The sequence below is a fragment of the Tachypleus tridentatus genome, chromosome 10 (genome assembly GCF_004210375.1).
Source record: "Tachypleus tridentatus isolate NWPU-2018 chromosome 10, ASM421037v1, whole genome shotgun sequence".
NCBI lineage: Eukaryota > Metazoa > Arthropoda > Merostomata > Xiphosura > Limulidae > Tachypleus > Tachypleus tridentatus.
Window position 1 is genome coordinate 137,291,239 of NC_134834.1, and position 18,810 is coordinate 137,310,048.

General features: G+C 31.7%; 1 protein-coding gene across 10 annotated transcripts in view; it reads left to right on the top strand.

The window, feature by feature from the left end:
* LOC143230423 (uncharacterized) overlaps positions 1-13,677 on the top strand; it is a 127,313-nt gene extending 113,636 nt beyond the window's left edge. For 9 of the 10 annotated variants that reach the window (XM_076463951.1, XM_076463953.1, XM_076463949.1 and 6 more), the window contains 3 exons: positions 1,829-3,286; positions 7,486-8,430; positions 10,929-13,677. In XM_076463951.1, the coding sequence (XP_076320066.1) occupies positions 1,829-3,286; positions 7,486-8,430; positions 10,929-10,951 (2,426 nt within the window). In that variant the 3' untranslated portion in view covers positions 10,952-13,677. The remainder of the gene's footprint in view (positions 1-1,828; positions 3,287-7,485; positions 8,431-10,928) is intronic. The other variant, XM_076463957.1, reaches the window with a different exon arrangement.
* The last annotated feature ends 5,133 nt before the right edge of the window (positions 13,678-18,810 follow it).

The window sequence follows — 18,810 nt, forward strand, 5'->3', positions numbered from 1 at the left end:
ACCATGAATTGCAGAACATATTTCCGCATTATGTCATAGTTCCAAAACGTACCACCAGGGGCAAATTGCTAGGCCGCCATTTGTAAGTGTATTTCATAATAGTGACCAGTCTGAAAGCTGTGGTATTTTAAATGTTATTAATCATTAACTCATTAATTTATTATATCTAGCTGTAAAGTGATTATTGGTTATAATATGAATGATTTGTGAAAATGAAACAGTAAGTGTCCTACAAAACATTGAAAGAAGTTATGTATGTCATACTTTCAAAGATTTAAATGCATTTGAAGGAGATCTGTGGCTATATAGAAAATGAACAGATAAACAGTAAGTCATTCATTTTATATGTAGTTCTAACAAATTGTACTAGTACAAATGTTAGAATGGGCAAATAATAGTTTTAATGTTATTAAATTTAGACGTTGCTCATATGTGAAAGTACTGTCACGGTGTATTTGTTAAAATCCTACGAGCACTTGTTAAAATAATAGTAATAATGTGTACACGTGTGTGAAAGTCTTTCTTTGTAAAACATAATAAACTGACATGTGTAAAGTATTTTTTTTATAAACTCAAATATGTAAAAGTGTTATTGCATAGTAAACAGTATACTGACGATGCAAAGTTTTGTATAAAGCCAAATTGGTAAAAGTAAATGTTATAATTAATGCATGATATCACGCTTTATTATGATGATCTAAATCTATAGTGATCTACCGTATGCATTAAACTGAGTGTGATATAGTCCTTTTAGGACAGGAAATGTAATAATTTATTACTTAAAATCTTCAATCACTTGATTGAATAAGTTATAATTAAGATATTGCCTTTAAGACTACTTAATTGTAATTAATTTAATGATGAGCATCCTTTTACGACAAGTTAATTATAAATTTAATAATGAATTAGTATTTAGAGTCCATTTTATGGTAAATGAATTATAAATAAATTGGTGTTACAGATCCTTTTTTATGATGATTTAATTATAATTGAATTAGTGGTATGAGTCCTTTTTCAGGACTTGATTTCATTATAAATTATTTAGTGAGTTAATTATAATTGATGTAATTAGTGTTAGCACCCTTTTTAGGACGAATTAATTATAAATTATTTAATTAATCTGTGTTAAGATTCCTTTCTGGGATGAATTAATAAATTCTTGTTGAGACATGTTTTAATTCTGCATCATGGTATTATCATGTATTCATTCAATATGGCAGCCTAGCAACACGTCCCTAGTGGTACATTTCGGAACTACAATATAATGTGGAAACATGATCTATACTTTTTAGTACTATCATATAATTATCTATCATGCCTGCCTGTCATGGTAGCCTAGAATTGTGTTCTTAATGATGCATTCTCAGGTAGCAACTTTCAGAATTATGGCATATTCATCTTTCATGATATCACCCCCTTCCAAATTTCCGTTTTCATATGTTATGGTGGCATGTAAACTTCTGCCTGTCAAATGTCAACCTTACTAATTAGAATTTTTATTTCAAAATAAAATAGTGAACATATACTATTTTTATTGTTATACCTATTAATGCTTTGTATCTTACTCATAAAACTGACTCACAATGTGATATTGGTTAAAGTTACCTTCTATCCAATTTAATTTTTAACTAATATTTTGTTTTTAACTATTTATCTTCAACATTAGAGTTACAGTTTTTGGTTGTGTATATCCTATCATATTGTAGTAATGCTATATGTAACTGCTAAATATTGTAAAAATAGTTTATAATCTTTATTATATTTCAGGTATTTAGCAATTTTTTTCACCATTGAAACTTTCAATTATGTTATGTAATTCCACTGTGAGTTTCAGATTTTTTTCGCTATGTGGTGTCCCCACTGTTTGAAATTTGGAACCAGTTTTTGAACACTTCTCTCTCAAAGAATCTGATGAAGAACCTGAGGAATAATCAGGCTGAATGGGAGGAAGGTATTGAAAGAGAATTAGCTGATAAGGAAGAGACAAGTACAACAATTGGAGCAGCTGCCATGGCTATGGAAGATTATGCCCCACTGGCTTCTGATGAAGAAGATTTTCTGGATGAATGTGGAAATTTATTTGGAAGAAGCTTTTTATTCGATGAGGCAGTTGGGCCATTTCGTCGTCGACGTTATAGCATGCCTGTGGAAAATCCACAGGTGCTTGTGAAAAGTAGAAAACGTCAATTCAGTGCCCCACAGGTTTTCCAGTATTGGAGGAGAAGTAGCTTTGGCCCTTTATTATCCACATCACCTAGAGTAGATAGTCCTGATCTGTACATGCCTTTTAAAAAACCTTCAGTATCCAGACTTCTACAGACTAGGACAAGTATAATTTCTCTTTCTGCTGGTGTAGATTCGTTGTTGCTACAGAAACTTCAATATTTAACAGAAGAACCAAAAGAGCTGAAATCAGAAGATACGTTAAAATGCCCAACCCATTCTCCCACTTTGGAAACTGCTTATCTTAAATTGGAACTCAATGAAAATGTCAAGGATGTTGACATAACAACAAATATAGAACCAGAAATCTTAGAGTATCGAACAAGTGGGAGTAGAACCTCTGGGGTGATTGTACGTAACCAAACATTCCATCAGAGGACAAATAGTCCATTGACAAATATAACCTCCAATAAGTTGAATGCTGATGCCTATGATAAAATTCGAGGGGATGTGGGAGCTCAGATATACGAAATGGGTGGTTTAGTTTTGAACTGCATCAACGAGTGCTGTACTATTTCATCCAAATGCTGCTCAGATGGAATGGAAAATGCTCAACGAACTGAATCTTTTAGACAATCAACTTCTCGTTCAATTCTGGGACAACAGGATAACTCTGAAAGAACAGCAATCCTCATTAAAGAAAAAAGCATAGTACAATCCGAAAGTACTGTTAATAAATACATTGACAATAGATCTACTCACGATTCTAATGCTACGTTGTTAGCAGATGAAACTTGTGATGTGAATTTTTTTCTGAGAAAAGAAAACCATAACAAGAAACTCAGCGAACGCGTAAAACAAACTTCTTGGCGTACTCACATAGCCCGAAGTTTGTCTGACGAACGTCCAGATAGTCCAAGTAAAGGCTGTGATTCCCCTGTACCTTCTGTAGGGGGATCAACGAATAGTTCAACATCAAGTAATTCGCGACTAGTTTATCGGAGAGGGTCAGCTCCCACTTCTGGTGTGCAGAAGCTGGGTGAATCATACGAGAAAATAAAGGATCATTCACTTCCTTCGGTTTTTAGAAGCCACTGGTCTGTTCCAGCTGAACCTCTCTCAGGTATGTATGTTCCTTGCATCCGATTTATTTCATACAAATGTTTGGCGGCTTTAATTCTTATGTTTTGTTTATTTGAAAGGCCTTTACTAAAATGTGCTTCTTACATACGTTTATATCTCGAAAACAAATTGTATGACAAATAACTATATCATAACGCTATACATATTTATCTAAATTTGATAATGACATTACATTATGGGGTTTTCCTGACTGTGAGGAGAATGCTACTGCCGAGTAAAATGATTTGGGTTATTGGTGACTTTGGTAAATAAATATCAGGTGGCTTTTAATTATAATAGTCTTCTACTGGGGCGTAACAATGGTTAATTTACAGACTTAAAAAGTAAAATCTTGTGGTAGACATGGCAGATAGCCCAATGTGGCTTTGCCCTAAAACAAACAGAAGTTATAATACACGCAGAATAATGTGTGTGGGATATAACAATTTGGATTATGAATACACTTTTAATGTAAAGAGCCTTAACAGTGTTATGGAAGAAAGGGTTCTTCATGTTGTAGTTGATCAGTGTTTTTAAGTCATCCACACAATCGTATAATGTCATTGTATTGTCATAGTTTAGGTCACCTTAGAGTACTGTGTTATGTCGTAGATTTCTATTTCAGAAAGGAGATTGAATTGTTGAAAAGGGCTCACATAAGAGCTACTAGGATGGTGTTGTCATATTAGTACCGGTTAAAATAATCTACTTCTTAAATCTTGAATAAAGAAGAGTTAGACAGGATCTAATTGAGGTATTTAAGAGTATAAAGTAAATTGATATTGTTAATATATCATTTTTTATATTTAATGGTGAGAATAGTGATAATAGGGGATTCAAATGTATACGAGTATTTTGGCAGGAAAGAAGTCATCTTCAGCTAAGATGCAGTTAATTTATGGGAGTTTAAAAAAATTGATAAATGTTTGAATAATAAAGGTTGGCGTGAGCGTTTTTAAGAGATTAATTTAGTGGATGGTCAGAAGATATAATAATTTGTTGTTTTTTAAATATTATGTTTTATATTTTCAATTATCTTTAAATATTTTCCTTAATGTTTTTAGTTTATTTCAACTTAACTTGTGAAAGATATATTTCTTATTTATTGTTTATTTCTTCCACTTGTTACAGCTAAGTTAAATCTGGCTTATTTTCATTAAATCTTAAAGTGGCAGTTACCTTATTTTTATTTGTAATATTTAACGTATTTACCCTTGCTCATTATTCAATCTAACATATATCAGTTTATCTAATTACCTCTTATTTATTTTAACATAACCTATAACAAATTAAATAAATGACCCTTTGATCATTTAAACCTTATGATTAATAGACTGACTGCTTACTTCTAGTTCAATTTTTTTTTTTTTTTACTTTTGTATATTTCAACTGAATTTCTGTCGGGTGCATATCTTACTACTTATGTATTTACATCAGTTTTGTGACGGTTAGGTTCCTTACTTTTGTCTTCATTTTTAGCCAAACGTTAAAAAATATTCATTCGTTATTTCTTGTTTATTTTAGTCAAACATACGATAATTATGTTTCATACTTCTTACTTTTTTAACCTAAAATTTTACTTTTTTGTTTATTTTAAACTTGAAACAGGTATCTATATTACTAGTCGTTGACTTCTATTAATCTAAAATAGATTCGTTTTGTACTTCTTGTTTGTTTCAACCAAGCTGAGTATATTCTGTTCATTGTGTTTTGCCATGAAAAGTGTGACGTGCATGTTTTATTCTTTATTTATTGCTAAGGACATATTACTCATTTCTCTTTAATGCATGTAAACATGTTTATGATATGTGTGGTCCTTCTTTTTTTTTTGCAATCAAACCTGTGACGGGTAAGCTTGTTTGTTATGTTTGTTCAAACAAATATGTGTTTGCTTCTCTACTCCAATGAACAAAACGAAATACCTGTGTGAAAAATAACATAACTTGGGTGCTATGGGTGTAATCTAAGTCTTAGAATGGCTACTATACTAGTTAAAGTTAAAAGCAGCACAATTTATGTCCTATGAATGCAAAACTGACCTTATAATGGCTCTCACACTAATTCTAGTTTAAAACAACGTAACTTAGGTTCAGTGGATGTAGATCTGGTCTCATGATGACTAAAATAATAGCTTAAGTTAAAAACAACACCGTAGTTGTGGGATAACAAAACAGAAGACGAATGTGTTGCTTGATGCATAATATATGAATTTTACACAGTCTAAATGATAACAATGTGACTTCAAACAAAACGATGTATTTAAATAAACACATTTTTTTATTTAAAACCATTTATAATTTGTGCTTTAAAAACACAGAAAGTCTTAGTGTTTATACTGCTATAGTAAACACTTGTTTCGAAAACATGCTAGCCTTATTGTGAAATTATATTTATGTTTATTTACGATGTAACATTTTCAGTGTTGTCTGATACAATTATATCTGTTACCGTAATGCTTTTATGTATTTTAAACTACCCAAAGAAATAGTTCAAACTTCACTTTTAGTTTATTTTATCTGAATCTATGAAAGGTCAATTTTTCACATAATTTCTTTCTTTTGTCTTCATGTTAATCAAATACAAGATACGTATCTCTATTACTTATTCATTTCAATTAAGACGTAACTAGTACATTATATACGTAGAGTTTATTTCACTCATTACCAAGGCAGAACTTTTGTATATATTTTTTATTTCAACTATCCTTAAAAACACATGTTCTTTACCTATATTTATTTCAACCTTACCTGTTACAGGAATGTTTCTTAGTACTTGCTTTTTTCAGCTAAACCTATTATAGATATTTCACCATGCATATTTTTTATATATTCATACTCTATCTGTTACGGGAATGTTAATTACTATTTCAACTAAACCTGTTACAGGTATGTTCCATACATCGTATTAATTTTGATTGTTGTTTTTATCCATCTAAAACTAGACCATTATTTTCATAGTTCTGATATAGTAGCACATATAATGAGGGTTTGAAAGCTCAAAAGTAAGCGTTCAATTTTTTTGCATGGTTATACGGTAAACATAAATGAAGTAATACATATGTAAGTGCGACACAGCTAAAGTTGATAAATTTCCCTTAAGCTTTAGAACTGTGATATAATTATATTCTTTCATAATTCACGTTAATTTCCTACTGAGTTACAAAACCAGTAAATATCCTGATTTCATACAAATATACGTTATATTATATTATTTCATGTGAAAAGTGTAGATGTTTACTATCTTGTAGGACTTGTTACGTTTCTGACAAGGCTGTTCTATGATTTAAAGTATATTTAAGTGGACAAATATTTTTAAAACTTACTTAAATATCATTCTCTTCACGCAGTGAAATGAATTATTTTTGATACATTTTTATCAAACGATACAAGGGTAAGAGTTATATTTACTTTTAACCGTTTACTTAAAGGTTTATTCAGACTTCGTTAAAAGGATTTAAATATTATTTTCACCGTGTGTTAGAGTTTTATTTAACCCCTAAGATGTTTTTAAAGATGTTTTTCATGACATAACTAGTTTCTGTATATTTCAGCTAAAAAGATAAATTATTTTACGTACATCTATCGTTTTTTCTTTCATTATGCGAAATTTTTAGCTACAGTTAGAAGGTTTGCTTTATTTCATTCTATCAAATACTAAAACCACTGTGTACAGCTTTCGCTACAGTAAAGGATTTTTCATTATATAAAGGAATGGTCTTAATAGTTACTTTAATACAACAAAATATTTATTTTTTTAGATATAAAACAATTAACACGATATTTAAGTTCGGGTGAACATGATGGTTCTCAGCATAAGTCATTAAAGATACTAAAGTTGTCAATGTCATTTTCATTTTAAATCCTTTTAGACAGTGGTTATGCATTTTAAAGGTTATTTTAAAATATTCTCTTTTTTATCTAAAGTGTTTTATTATTAAAAATATGCACCTTTTACGATTTGTACAAAATACACTTTAAGAGAAAATGATCTAACAAGTTCGCAACCGATTCAGAAAAAAAGCGCACGATCCAACTTGACAGAAGTGTGAAATGTACAAAATAAAGCCCGTGAAATGATCTATTTGCAGCCTGTCGGACAAGTACAAAAAATTATTCTTAGCTGTTATTAAATGAATTGTTACTGTTACTTCATGCAACTGAGAACCAAACAAATTGTTACGAATATCTTTTTTATTTGCAGATGCTAGAGATTTTGCAGCTTCAGACTTTATAAACAAACAGGATGAAAGTGTACATTTACAGAAAGAACTGGTTCGACATCACAGCTTTGGGTTGCTTGAAACTTTGTGTGTTGTTCCATCATCAGAGTCTGAATATGAAGAATCTAGTACTGGCCCAACCAGCACGGGAACCACTTGCAGTACCAGAAGAAATAGTTCTATTCCTCCAGGAGTAGTTCGCCATAGTTTTAGTAGTAGAGGAACCTTCGACACAGATAGCAACGATCCAGAAGGTAGCTACAGTTCAGAAAATCAAGACACGTTTTTTCCATGTATTCCACCATCTAGATCTCAACTGGCCAGAAGACGGGGTTCTCTACCAGCAGATGTGCCACTTTCTCTCATGGGTCGTTTACCAACTTCTGCTGAAACCCTTTGTCCAGAGCCGGGTTTTGGATTAGATCCTCTCCAATATTTGGATAGCAACAGTTCTTCAACAGTATGTAGAAGAGATTCAATGGGTGAAATTTTACAAGCTCTTTTGCGTCCTACCAGCAGCCGTTTAACTCTCCATGGATTAAGTGCAGGACCCAGCAGACTGCAGAACGCCGTTTCTCAGGGAATATTGATCAATCCAGAACATACAACTCCAAGTCTTCCTCGACGAGGATCGGCAGGTCTAGAACTTCTCTCTGGATTTTGGCGCCCAGTGAACACAGATAAAACTCAAGCACCTCACACCAAACAAAGGGTGAACTTTTCACAGCAGTCATGTCCCCTGGGTTCTGACTGGCCTCATCAGTATTCGGCTACAGACACATCTAGTCACAAAATACACAGAATAAATAGTTGTTCGGTAACCACCACCGGGTTAGTTAGTCCTCCAGGGATGCCTAACACCATGCGGTGCCAACGGAGACGAGGCTCAGTGCCAGTAAATGTTCCTCTTCTTTCATTCAGCTCAGGTGATCATAAAGGATTACGTAATTTTTGTTAATAATCGTCTGGAGATTTTTCTCCTACTTCTGACACAAACATTACGTCGGTTTGAATCACATGATTTGAGTAACTATGTCTACTTCATTCTTAATATTTTTTTCTCGAACTATTTTTCCTTATTGTTGGGATACATACAAAAATTAGTTTAGTTTATAATAGTTATAAATAGCATTTAATTTATCGGATAGTAGTAAAGCTTATATTTGCATTTTCATAGATATTTATACACATTTTAATCATTGTTTCGAATTTGTTATGTAATAGGAGGACACCATGTTAAATGGCATTTTCTTTAAGAAAATTTACTGTGCTATTTTGTCGATAGATTGTATTTGTGAGAAAAGAGAACTATTTCCACTATATATCTGAGGATTTTTTTAAATTGGAAGATATAATTGCATTAACAATATGTGTTAAGTGTACAGTATTTAAAACCCTTTTGTTTAATGATTACTGTCTTCTAAAAGGTCAAAAGTGAAAATGAAAAAAAAGATCCATATGTAGTTAGATGTTTAAATAATTCATTACATATGCATTGTTACGAGACAGTTTCGAATCAACAGTGAATCACTATCAAATGAACAGTCACAGTTGTGAAAGGAATATTTAAATTGCTACCTAGTAAAGCGTTTACATATATGTCCCAAATGAACATTTTCCAATTTTTCTATCCCTAATTACAATGAAGTTATCAAAGATCCTTTGATATGCCTTAAAAGTTAAAGATATTCAAAACCCTTACTTTGTTCATTTTTTTATTTTTATTAGTTTGACAGCCATTTTAAGCTACGTTCAAATAACATCCACTCACTTGTTATTCTGTTTATTATTGAAATTTAACTTAATTTTATTCTAAATTTCTTAAATATCAACATTACATGGCCAAAAGATAGGTTCCTCACCAACACTGATAAGAAATCAACACACTTTAATAACTAAATTAGACAGCATGCTCTGTTTCTCTATGACTCTCTACTTTAAAATATTTCCTTGTGTTAGCTCTCAAAATTTGTAGTTTATAACAAATAAAAACTGGCTACTTTATTAATTGTTTTCGTAACTTAAACTACCATCCTAAGACGGAACAATATTTGAAGTCTAATACAATATTACAAGTAACATAGCCTGTACCATTTAATGTCAACAGTATTTCCCTTCTCATCTGTTATTGTTTCTTCGTATAATGAAATTACCTGTAGTATTCCAGCTTTTGGCAGCTTAATTATCCTCAGAACATTAAAATAAAAGCTGGAGCTGTTGCGAAACCGAATTTTTTGTTTGTTGGATTTGAAGAAAAGCTATTCGAATGCTAACTATTCCAAATTGACAGGCCTAGAGGATAAGAAGCTAGTCAACACCACCTATCGCCAACTCATAGCTTACTCTTTACCAAAGAATATTAATATTTACGATCACTTTATAATGTTTCCTAACTGAAAGAAAGAGCATGTTCGATTAGCGGATTCGAATTCGTCGCTCGCAGATTGTGAAGCGGAAAGCCTAACTGCCAGGCCATACCAGTCCTCAAACCGGTTTGTAGAATAAAACATTTCTCTAAAATTGTTTACATTGACGAGTACTGTAACTAGGTGATATATATATATGTATATAATTATATGTACTGGCTGTCCTGCTAGTATATCGGTGTAACGAAAAGATCGTGACGTATTCCACTAATGGACATATTAAACATTTATGATAAACATTGAATGCTCCTCCAATAAAAACAATGTAGAAAAAGTAATGACCGACTATTAACAAAAAGAACGTTAACAAAGCTTTATTCTTCATAATAAGAAACATATTTTGTTTTAAGGTAGGAAAGTATTTACTTTGCGTAAATACTTTTCCTCCGCTAGCAGTTGTTTGTTTGTTTGATTTTGAATTTCGCGTAAAACTAAATGAGGGCTATCTGCGCCAGCCGTCCATAATTTAGCGGTGTAATACTAGAGGGAAGACAACTAGTCTGCACCACCCACCACCATCTCTTGGGCTTTTCTTTTACCAACGAATTGTGGGAATGACCCGTCACATTATAACGACCCCAAGTCTGAAACAGCGAGCATGTTTGATGTGACGGGGATTCGAACCCGCGATATCCGGATTACGACTTAAGTGCCTTAATCACCTGGCTATGCCAGGCCTCAGTTGTTGTTGCACATGTGATAATAATCCACTGTTGATTTCAAATTACTGTATAGAATAGTATATGTAATAAATTATTTAAAATACTCTAAGCCCATGTCAGTCTTTTGTTTTCTTTTATCCCTTGTTCTTTGAGGTAGGTCCCTTCCATAACTATACATACGTACCGAAAGCTGTTGCTATAGTAAGTAGCCTTTCAAGTGATGAATATAATTTCATTTATTACGGATTAAATGTTAATTTATTTTCCAATAGTTATCTAACAGTAGAAGTTATATTAATATATGGATGAAAAGTTAACTAAATTTTCTATTTTTAGGTGAAACTTCCTCTGGAGACTAAAAAACAGGATTAATATTCCATAACTGACCATTTTGTTGTGCTCAAAATGTACTAAACTAGGTTATGAATTAACTTTGTGACATACATCCGAATCTATGCAACACGCCTACAGTATTCGAGAACTTGTCATGAAAATAAGGTTCTGTGAATTTCACATCTGACTGCAAATGTTTATTCATAATAATAACAGAAAGTATATGTAAGGGAGAAAAATATGTTACTAGTTATCTTGTGAGATTTGGGAGGTGCTACAAATTAGTATCCCTGGAAAATGATCTTAATCAAAGTTCACGTCATACAACATAATTTCTTGAAAAGGTGTTAGTTGTTATTTGCTGTTAAACTATTGTTTTAAGTCATTAGCGATGAAACATACCTTCAGTATTAATGTGTGTAGCTTTAGAAGGATATCAAATCTGCAGAGGTGCTGGTTTTTTTTTTGTCGTTAGAAGTGACAGCACATGGTTAACTACTTAGGTAGGGTACTTGGGAACCTAATATTTGATTTGATATGTACACTTTGTTTAATTTTACATTATCATTATTAATGTCTGAACCACACTTTCGTCTAGACTTTGGAATTTATATCTGCACAGCAGATATTATGAAGTAAACAATAAAAATATAATGTGGGAACCCAAAATAAATATTCAGTGATTCGTTTTTTGCTGTAAAGGTACCTTTTATAGTATATATATAGATATACATGCATTTAGGTACGAATTATACAAAAAAACATAATAACTTTAGACTGAATCACAGAAATATTCTCTCATTTTAACACTGAATTGTGTTACAATAATCTTATGAACTTCGTCGATTTGGAGTAATTCACAGAGAGAGCTTTCCTGAAATGAACCAACAATTCAATTGCATAACATTCAAGGAGAAATTATTTTTCTTCGCAACTCAGGTTATCCGTTTCCAATTTAATTTATTCTTGCCTATGGAACTTACTATTCTGAGTAATTCAGTAAACGAGTTATTTTCACATGACCACCACATCACAAGGAAAAAATTCTACTTTAAAGAAAGACCGTAAACTGTAATAAAAGTAGTTCAATATTTTACTGTCAAATGTTAAATCAAATTTTATGAAAAAAAAATACTTTGCCCTTAAGAGATCAATGCGATTTACGCTCTTATTTTAAACCAAAGAAAAAAGAAAGATTTTATGATTGACCATTTTCTTCATTACATGCCCCTGTTACTTGAAATCTGTCTTCTCATTACCAAAATATTGTGATCCAATCCAAAGCTTCCTTTTTACTAGTAAAATATAATATTTTCAAGCTGTTTCGAGAATATTTTATATCTTTAGGTTAAATTTTCTATTGGTATAATTAATGATAACGATTGCCACATGCCAAATATTATCAATATGTTGCAGGATAATATATTTTATTTTAGTCTCCAATATTATTTTATCAGATTTCAATTTATTATCTTTAAGCTCTCTATAATTATTCCACAAAAAACTTAAGTTATAATTCAATATGTTACAATATTAAGCTGTGTTCAGTTGTGAAGTTTTCAGTATAATTAGTAATTTCTCCACTTCCTTCAACCATCACTCTCACAAATTTCACGTGACTTACTTTACCATAAGGATAATTTATTTTTACCCTTGAAAATTTTACAAACGTCACATGATTTGTTTTACCACTAGGCAATTCCATCTTTTCACTATTACTATTGGAAATGTCACAATATCTGTTTTACAACTACATACTTTTAATCACTTCTTTGTTGCTCTTACAAACATATACTGTTTATTTTATCATAACACATTTTTCATATTTTATCTATCATTTTTTACAAACGCACATTACTCATTTTACCTCCACAGGGATTTCACTTTTGCCTGTACCAGCTTTATAAATAATAGTTGCTTATTTGACCAAAAATTAACTGTCGCATTTTTTCTTTCGCTTACAAACGCTACATTTCTTATTTTATTATTAGACAGTTATATTTTTTTCCTTATCAATCTTTCAATGTACGTCTGTTTACCGAATAGAATATATCTGGTTAAAGTTAACATTTTTTGTTTAGTTAAACAGAAATATAATTTTCTAAGGTTTTGCAAGTAAAAATTCCATGAACTCTTTAAATTCTTGAAGATCACTTTGCAACACTTGCAATTTTTTATTTTAAGTGATATCATGAAGGAAGGCTTTAGTGCCATCTACTTATCCATTTTTTGCATCATTTCCTATAACTGTAGAAGCAGTTAAATTATTTTATAAACATTTTTGTGAGACAAAATAAAAAATAATCCGTTATATAATTTCTTCAATAACTGTTTTCAATTCTTATGTGTATTGAACATGTATTATGTAAACTATAATACAGTTCATCATTTGTTTGTTTGATTTTAAGTACAAAACTACATAATGAGCTATTTGTGCTTTGCCTACCATGAGCATCGAAACCCGGTTTATAGCGTTATAAACACTGAGGAGCTATATATAGTTCACCAGTCAATCTTTTGGGATGTTCTTTATTCGACTTAGGTGTTTTAGGTTGAAACTCTGCCTGGTATTTTGTTTTTAGGGTGCAGAGCCCTAAAAGATTCCAGTCGACAGAATAATTTTCTTATGTGCTACTCTTAACATTAGATTGTGAGACAATGAAAAAAAGACAAAATATTGTTTTGTTATTGACTTTTGTGTGTATTGTTATTCAAAATACAATCCAAATAAACTAGAGAGAGATGTTTTGTATTCACTGGTTGGTGTTATTTTTTCTTGAAAATGTAATCTTTCAATACAAGTAATCTTGCAGTAAAATGTAAAACACAGGTAATATATTTTCAACATTCTTCACATTTCTTTAACATAAACAATTTACTTGCAGTAGAATCAAAATATGCTTTGAAAAGTTTTAAATCTTAGCTCATTTCTTTAAAATATCTTGATTCTTTAAACACAACTTTAAATATTTTATCATAACGTTTAAAACGTTTAATTATAACATTAATATAATTAGGATATACAAAATATGTAATCCTTGCAATCAAATCATTCTAAAGCAGCATTTTCTTATTATATTAGACTTTATGTCTTAGCAATCAAATGCCAACTTTAAGTAAACTTCAAACAGTTTCTCAATTTTACATTTCCATCTTAATTTTTTAACATATTATTAAATCAATGTCTGTTTAACCCATAAGTAAAGTCCCACTACAAAAGTACATTCTTCACAGTGTCTCATTAACATTAAAAAATAAGATAATTAAGTATGATATTTTAATAATATAACCAACGTATAACCGGTCAAAAATAACGGGGCAAGTACTACTCCCCCCATCCTATGATATACCCTAATCTCAAATTTCGGTGATAACTGAAATACTTTAAAATCAAGCTTAACCATCAAAGAGACAAAAAAGTGCAGTTAAGGCAGTCAAACAGTTGGTAAATTCCTTTCTGAGCCAATGAAACTTAAAATCATTCATGAAATGAATTCATAAAGTATTCAAAGAATAATTATTGGCAAAAATCAGTTACATTAACAACTTCTAATATATGGCAAAACTAGGGCGTTTTGATAATACTTTGCTCCAACATTGGCTTTTATAACTTGTCTTTTAGCAACCAAAGTGTAATCTAATATTGCTGTTAATCTATCTACTGAAAACATAAAATGAAATATACAGACAACAAAACTGGAAAAACATAGTTAATTTCTTAGTTTTGAGTTTCTGTTGAATTAAAGATATTTGTTTATTATTAAAAAGTTTGGTTATATAACAAAAAATAGTGTAATTCAGAAACAAGTTTTAAATTGAATTGATATTTTTACTTGGCTCTAGGCTAGGTGACTCCAACACTCGCTATATAAGGTTTCACAGCCCCCTTGCACCCTCATCACTAAAATTACAATGGAAAGACAGTAACTGAATTATTCTGTCTGAATTCGTACATTTTGGCTTTTACGACTCCTTCTATTTTGAAAAAGCAAGAGTAATACACTCTGGCTTTTATATAAGTTAAATAGTTTTGTGTAGTTAAATAATAATCCATTTGTGATACTGACATGAACATCTAAAAAAGCAGTCTTAGCCTCAACATAGTGTTTAACTCAGGGTTAATTGTTTCTTGTAGTTCAGACTCTCTAACACAAAAGCCACTGTCAGGGAGTCTTTGTAGCCAGGTGAAGAGTTCATTAAGTTTTTCTGAGCAGCTAGGTCCTTTCGACACATGATGTGGGTAGATGTTTTTTAGGAAATTCATATGATTGTAGCTAGAGCATACTAATTAATTCATATAAGTAATATGGCCTTCTCTGCTTCCTTCTTATATACCTTAGTGTCTTATTTGTTGATCTATATGCATATTGGTACTACATCCCAGTAATTGTGTATACCATATTCACCCTCAAACTCGTGTAGGTAGGCCGTGGTCTAGTATGCCTGCTGCTCATCTTATTCCCACTTGACCCTTGATGAATGGAGATTTAAAAGAAATATGTTCTGCCGTGTAGTAGGATTTGATAGTACATTTCTTTATATCATACCCATCCACGATATGTAAGCCTTCCACTGTCATATTTATCTCTGGAGGTAATCTATATGTCAACAAAACAGTAGTTTACTAAACCGTGTAAAACGCAACACTTTCATCACCACACTTGATAAATCTCCTAATGTTGTCACTTTATTTCATTTTCTCCTAACCACCATCTTTTGCTTTAAATGTGGATTCTCACACCTTCCCAACTTTATCGTGTTTTCCTTCCATACTTTGCCTAACTACTTTTATCACATTAGTTGTATTGCCTCTATTTGTAGTTAATATTGTTTATTGTAGTTAGAGCTCTCTTACTGATTTGTCCAGCTGAGTAGGATTTCTCTTTTCTTACACTTCTTCTCACCAATCCTTTTCTGTTATGATCTCAGATTTAATAATTACGTTATCGTCGCCAACCCCATTTCTTTATGTTTAATGTTATCATTTCATAATTCTATCTCATAATATTGTTTGTTTAACAGAATGATTCGTCACTCAGCTGATCATACTTGTATAACATTGATTCGTTTGCATTCTTCAGTTATTAACGTAAAATTCAAAGAGCTGGTAGTTTGATCATTCTAGATGAATACTTTTATTACTTAAATATATTTTGAATATATTTTACTTAATAATGGGAATATGTGGCAGTAATTAATAAACTAATTTAATTTAACCAACTTGTACTTTCTTATATACTTGTTTTTTATGATTTTGTTAAATGTTCAGTTGCTAGCTCAAGGATTATTTGCATTCTCTGCTCCAATTCTTTAATCTTCATCTTATGCATAATTAGCGTTCTGAATTTCTTTGGGCTAGCCACCAAAAATAAAGAAATTAATCAAAACTTTAGACAGTTTTTAGCTACAATATTTTTACGGGGATAGCTTCAGAGAATCGAGTGGATGTGCACATGAGAGTTAACAAATGTTTGTATCCTGGTCTAGTTTTTGGTAAAGGCCCAAAATAGTCAATACACACATGACGGAGGGGTCTTACAAAGCTGGGATAGGTTTAAAAGGAGAAAAGGTAATTTTCTGGTTAGATTTTTCGATCAGTTAACAGATATGAGAAGTTTTACAAAACTGGGAAACATATTGCATAACTATATATGTAAAAACGGCTGGTATGGGTTGAGAAAATTCGCTCCTATACATAGAGTTTTGTCAACCCATACCAGCCGTTTTCACATATATATTTTTCTCTACAAGTGGGTTTTTCATTACGGGATGTTGCATAGCTTTTGGCCAAACGTTTGTCACACGTATTTTAACACCTAGATGACTTCCCATGGGTAACTTTAAATATTTCAGAACAATATGCTTTAGGAATAACGATTTGATAAACTCCAACCCGGTCCTTGTACATTTGGTGGTCTCCATTTCCTCACGAGTACACCATTTTTTAAAAAGTAACCATTTGAAACTTTCTCAAGTTCACCTTTTGGAAGTGCATATTTAAATAATGAAGCGATATGCAGATACTTTTCATTCTCAGCGATTAGTTTACTTCTCGCAAACAGAACTTACCAGTTTATCGTTCTCACTCACCAAGAAACTGTCAGTATGACAACTATTCACAAAATTCCAGTAGGATCAAAACTCTATAATATCGTCCTCTGAACAAGTGTCTATCATTTGTTTTTTGATTAATTTCTTAGCCTGAGCTAAGGAAACTCTCTTGCATTCTCTTCAACGATAAAATTATCTTTAGATGAAATACTGATCGCTCGCTAAGCATCTTGGGCTCAGCAACTACTCTTTTTCCAGCCAAATCGTTTCTCAACAATAATGATACACCCTTAATTGGCAGAATAGGTTTTACTCCAATGCAATATAACGTACATTAAGAATAAATACATAAAACTATGTTTTAACATACAAAAAATAATAATAAATAGTACCAGACAGAGATGTAATTCCTTAATATTTTGATAAAAAGTTGGCTGTATAAAGTTATTTGCGGAAACATCCGCTAAATATTTTATGTTACTGGTTATATTGTTTTTTAATCAATAAGTGTGGTAGTACTTAATAGTGGGGAATTTGATGAAAAAAAGCGGCGGCCATGGAAATAATTTGTTTAAAACAACTTTAAAATGTCTCAGTATTAACAACGACTCTTTCACCGTTGTGACTGAGCAAACCTAAAGCTTGTCATACTTGTAAAGAAGCTTAATTCACTATATACGTGTTTATAGAGTGAATCAAAATTTTACTACTTCAACGAATTATCATCCAAGAAAGTGCAAGTTTTCTAAACAAGCATACAGAAAAAATGACAATCTTTATCGTTATAATTCTTTCACAGAACTCTTGTCTTTGGGGTGTAGTGATTCCTTCCTCGTATCGTAAAGGATAGTAGGTTATATATGTACGAGACGCTCGACGCATACAGAGTTTTTCAGTTAAAATCGCCTGACACGATCCACAGTAAATGTTCAGTTCATCAGCAATTTCGCGCATAGTTAATCGTCGATCACTTCGATTTTTTTCTTTTACCTCAGCGACTGTTTCATCAGTGGACGATGTTGACGGTCACCCAGAACATAGGTCATTTTTGACCGATTCCTGGTCCTGGTCATCTTTAAAGCGTTTTATCCACTGATAAACGACAGTCTCACTTAAGCAGTCACCACCAAAGGCAGTTCTTAACATTTCGAGGATTTATGTTTCTTCTTTACAATTTTTCACACAAAACTTTATGCAAACACATTGCTCTTCTTTTCTGTCCACTCTTATAACGACAGGGGCAAGAGATATGTCTGTCTTTGAACATGTTTTTCTCAACACGACATAAAGTCTGGAGAAATGGCTTTCGTGGGTTAGATCACTATTTGTACTTTGTACACACCTCATTCAAGCTAACTGCCTTTGTACTGGTACCGGTAATAGAAGAAGTCTTAGAACTTTTTGATCAGACCTCGTATAAAACGGGCGTATAATTAGGTTTTAAGATAGGTTAATGAGTAATCAAATCGAATTGGGTATACGCGCGCCCCACGTTTGGTATTGCTGGCGCACAAAGCTATAGCTAATAAAAAGTAATTAAACAAGAATAATAAAAAATTAAATTAAATCAAAGTTATAGTAATATAAAAAGTGTTAATGCTACAAAGAGTGTTGGAAGAAGAAAGTCTTACAATTCTCACTATTAAGTATAAAAATGATGCATCAACATCATCAATCTTAAACACTTCTAACTTTGTTTTTCCAAGAAAAACTACTTCAGGTATTTCAGCCTTTCCTCAAGTGATAACATTTTCATCTCAGGTATCGTCTTAAGAATCGTTCTATAAACTATTTCCAACATTTCAATGCCCTTTCTAAAGTTTTAAAATAAGGA